Genomic DNA, 4,004 nt, shown 5'->3' with positions numbered 1-4,004 from the left:
ATTTAATCAACTGTAATTCTTTGTATTTAACAGAGAAATAACTGGAATTAAAATTTTAAAAAATGCAAGAAAAATGACACGACAAAATTAGAGCATCTAACCTTGTGTTCCAACTTTTCAAGAAAATTTATAGGTTGACAGAAGTTTGGTTTTTTTTTAGACTGTTTCTGAGCCGAGGCTCTTGGGATTCTTAACTTTGTTTCCAAACAATATGCTAAGTGTTTGAGCACAGAGTGGTTAAACTAATTAAGAAAATTATGTCTTGCTTCTTGATGTGAGTTTTATAAAACTTATGATATTAAAGACTTGCATAAATATTACAATGAAACTTATTCTATTAAAAACTTGCTTAAATATTACAAGTTGGTGTATAACTATCACGCTGGAAGAACATTAACTAAAAAAAGGTTGGATTTCCTTGACCATATCCATGCTTAAGAATTCTATCATAATGCTGAAAAATACCACCTCATGCACAAAGTAATTTGGAATGAGGCCACAAATTGGACCCTAGGAAAAATCACACACGCGAAATCCCAACATATTTGGTTGCCTTCAGTGAGAATTACTTGGCCACTCTGCTTTCGTCATACTTTTTATTATTGTTCTCCTAAATCTTAAACTTATGCGATTAGTAGCTTCTAACAAATTGATAAAAAGGAATATTTATATAAATAAAAGTTAGGAAAAGTCTAATATGAGGAAGTTCACAGTTCATAATAAATGCATTTTAATTTTTTTTTTATTGATGCAAAACTAATATTGCTAACGAGAAGTTGATTTTCAGAATTCAATGACCGTTGTAAAGCTTAAATTGGAAGTAAGCATTACTAAGATAAACTATTCTCAAGTATTGGCAAGATTCTCCATCTAAACCAAAAGGTTATCTTCATAAAAAGAAAAAATAATCAAAGTCGACAATGTAATGAAAGATACATCGGCTTCGAGTAGAGTAATCTAAATCCAATTTTTGGGAAACATTCCAAAGCCAACATCTAGGTATTAATTTATGAGCAAGGTACTGTAAACATACCGTTAAGAGAAAACTGGCAGATATATACACAAGAAACTCCGGTAATGAATCTCCTTCGGCCAGGTATGTATCCCACAGTCGTGTAACGAGATGAAAAGGGATCTATATGGTTAGAAAATAAATCAGCTACTTAGATGACGACCAATTTCTGTAGAGCTAACAAGAGAAAAACTCACCTCTCGTATCAAGAGACAATTGAACCAACGAAAAGCAAACTGAAGAAACTCGAGTCCTTGTTCATCCATGTGTCTTGAAACAGGTTCTTCCAAATCCCCAAAACAAAAGCAGAAATCATTGGAATTAGAAATACTAACCTAAATCAGTGTAACAATTTTTCTTGAGTTTCAGGGAAAGAAAAGAGCAAGAAAGCCATAGAAAAAGATTGAGTGGTTTATCTGACATTCAAGTAAAAACATATTCTATATTTCTTCTAGCCGGTTGATTCATAACAGTGATAATAAAGAAGATGAAGCAAACTGAGATTACTTGGAGTTTAATGAAGTAGGCGGTTGAAATGAAATATAGGAAACTAACCTTACATGGATAATATTAAAAACACTAAAAGAGCTATGACTATACAGATCAGATTATGTACCATCAATTCGACGAACAAGTTCTTTCAACTTAAAGACAAGACGTTGTATTCCCGGCTGAGCAAATGTGTAATGGTCCTGCATGCCATCAAGCAGCTTAGAAAGACACCAATAACAGTCGGCTTCAATATTGGAGATTGTTTGTGGAGAAAGATGTGAAATGTCCCAACTCTCCATATTTCCATCAAGATGCTCTTCCAAGAATACTACTAAAAATGGAGTGACAAGGTCGTTGATTCCTTGGACATATCCACTTGCTGGATGGCGGATAGCCCTAAAACAAATTTTGGATAAATCATATCTAAGATGATGTAAGAAAAACAGAAAAAAGAAAAGCATAAATGGCAATGCAGCCCCAAATTTAAAACACGTATCACTGCTCCAAGAAAAACATATAAAACGAAATGTTAGGAATTATTTATTTAATTTCAGAAAATGATTATTTAAATATAACATTTATTAAACATTGATACTAGAAGTTTTATCAAGCAATACCAGGAATTGCTGTTGACGACTAGAGCATTCTAAAGTTTAAATACCATGTTGATTTTGCAAAAGAAAAAAGGGAGCAATTAAGGTAATTTTTAAATTTGTAAGTTCTTTTATTTAACGCTGTCATTGCCAGGTCCCAAGCTAGGATGTGAAAAGTGGAGGGTTGCGTTAGGTAGTCGACAACCAACGTAAAACTTGTCGAAAAAATCATGACATAAATCTTTTTGATCTTTGTGTAAATGCTAAGGCGACCCCTGGAAGCGATGCGCTGTATAGCCAGAATACAGTGAAAAGTGTGCAAGGGTTGCTACACCTGCGCCCGAGTGTAGTGTCAAATAAGCAAGGGTTCCCACATTACGGACGAATGCGGGTAAAGAAGTTAGTCCATGAAACTAATACTAGGATAGGATCTTAGAATATATGTGCTTTCAATGATAAATTTGTGGAATTAGTTAATATTATGATTTATAGGAAAATTAATATCTTATGTATTCAAGAAACTAATTGGGTTGGAGAAAAGGCTCAAGACATTGATAATTTAGGTTTTAAACTTTGGTATTCTGGTAAGAGTCGCACTAGAATTGGTGTAGGTGTAATTATAGATAAAAGTTTGAAAGATAATGTTGTAAAAATTAATAAAGTTGGACATAGAATTATAGCCCTTAAAATTATCATTGATACTAAGATTTTTAATATTATGAGTGCTTATACTCCTCAAGTAGGTTTAGATACAAGGTCTAAAGATAATTTTTGGAATGACTTAGAAGACTTAATACAAATGAGACCTCTTGAAGAAAAAAATTTTATTGGAGGAGATTTAAATGGACATGTCGGTAGAGTGATAGAAGACTTCAGAAATACTCATAGTGGCTACGGTTTTGGAGTAACTAATGAAGAAGGTAGAGCTATTTTAAATTTTATTTTAGCGTATGATTTTGTTACTACTAATATTTTATTTAAGAAAAGAGATGAGCATCCTATTAGTTATAAGAGCAGATTTAATAAAATACAATTTGATTATTTTCTTATGAGAAGAAGAGATCGTCGAGATAAGATTGTAAAGATTGTAAGGTCATTCCAAACGAGAATTTAAGTACCCAACATCGTTTATTAGTTCTAGATTTTAAGATGAAAAGTTATAAAATAAAGAATAATAGGACTTATTACCAGGTGAGAGAATCTAAAAGATACAAATAAAATTATTTTTTATGAGTAAAATTTAAGATTTCAAAATTTGGGATGTTCATGAAGAAGCAAATATTATGTGGGATAAAGTAACAAACACTATTAAACAAGTAGCAAAAGATGTGTTTGGGGAATCAAAATAAAATTTTTTTATAAATAAAAATAATTTGTGGTGGAATAATATTGTGCAAGAAAATATAAAATATAAGAAATTATGTTATAAAAATAAGTTTAAATGTAAAACTTAAAGAACTGGGAAAAATATCAAACGGCCCGCAGAATGTCTAAAAGAACAATCTATGATGCTAAAAATTTTGTTTTTAATGATCTTTATAATAAATTAGATACTAAGGAGAGTGAAAAATATATGTATAAACTAGCCAAACAAAGAGAAAGAAAAAGAGAAAAAAAGGTAAAGATTTGACTCAAGTAAAGTATATTAAAGATGAAAATCAAAAAGTACTTTTCTAGAAAAAGATATTCAACATAAGTGAGTGAGTTATTCTGACAAACTTTTTTAATGAAGTTTCTGAAAACACGATCGACTTTAGTGATTTTAAGGTTCCAAGAGATATCATTTGGAGAGTTCTTGAGAAGAAAGGTGTTGATATGACTTATATTCGAGTCATTAAAGATATGTATACTAGAGTTGTTACTTGTGTTCAAACTGAAGGAGGATTGACCAAATATTTTCCTATTTC

General features: G+C 31.1%; 1 protein-coding gene across 1 annotated transcript in view; it reads right to left on the bottom strand.

Annotated features, from left to right (window-relative positions):
• Positions 1-1,033: 1,033 nt before the first annotated feature.
• Positions 1,034-4,004, bottom strand: part of LOC110037435 (TBC1 domain family member 22B-like) — a gene marked incomplete at its 3' end in the record, with an annotated part of 17,492 nt that continues 14,521 nt past the window's right edge. Inside the window, exons 4-6 of the mRNA XM_020742087.1 lie at positions 1,629-2,002; positions 1,210-1,295; positions 1,034-1,135 (exon numbers count right to left, since the gene is read on the bottom strand). Of these exons, the coding sequence (XP_020597746.1) occupies positions 1,034-1,135; positions 1,210-1,295; positions 1,629-2,002 (562 nt within the window). The remainder of the gene's footprint in view (positions 1,136-1,209; positions 1,296-1,628; positions 2,003-4,004) is intronic.

This window comes from Phalaenopsis equestris, unplaced genomic scaffold (assembly GCF_001263595.1).
Source record: "Phalaenopsis equestris unplaced genomic scaffold, ASM126359v1 Scaffold219392, whole genome shotgun sequence".
NCBI classification, from domain to species: Eukaryota; Viridiplantae; Streptophyta; class Magnoliopsida; order Asparagales; family Orchidaceae; genus Phalaenopsis; species Phalaenopsis equestris.
Note: the sequence above shows the minus strand (reverse complement) of the source record. Positions and strands in the feature narration are given on the sequence as shown.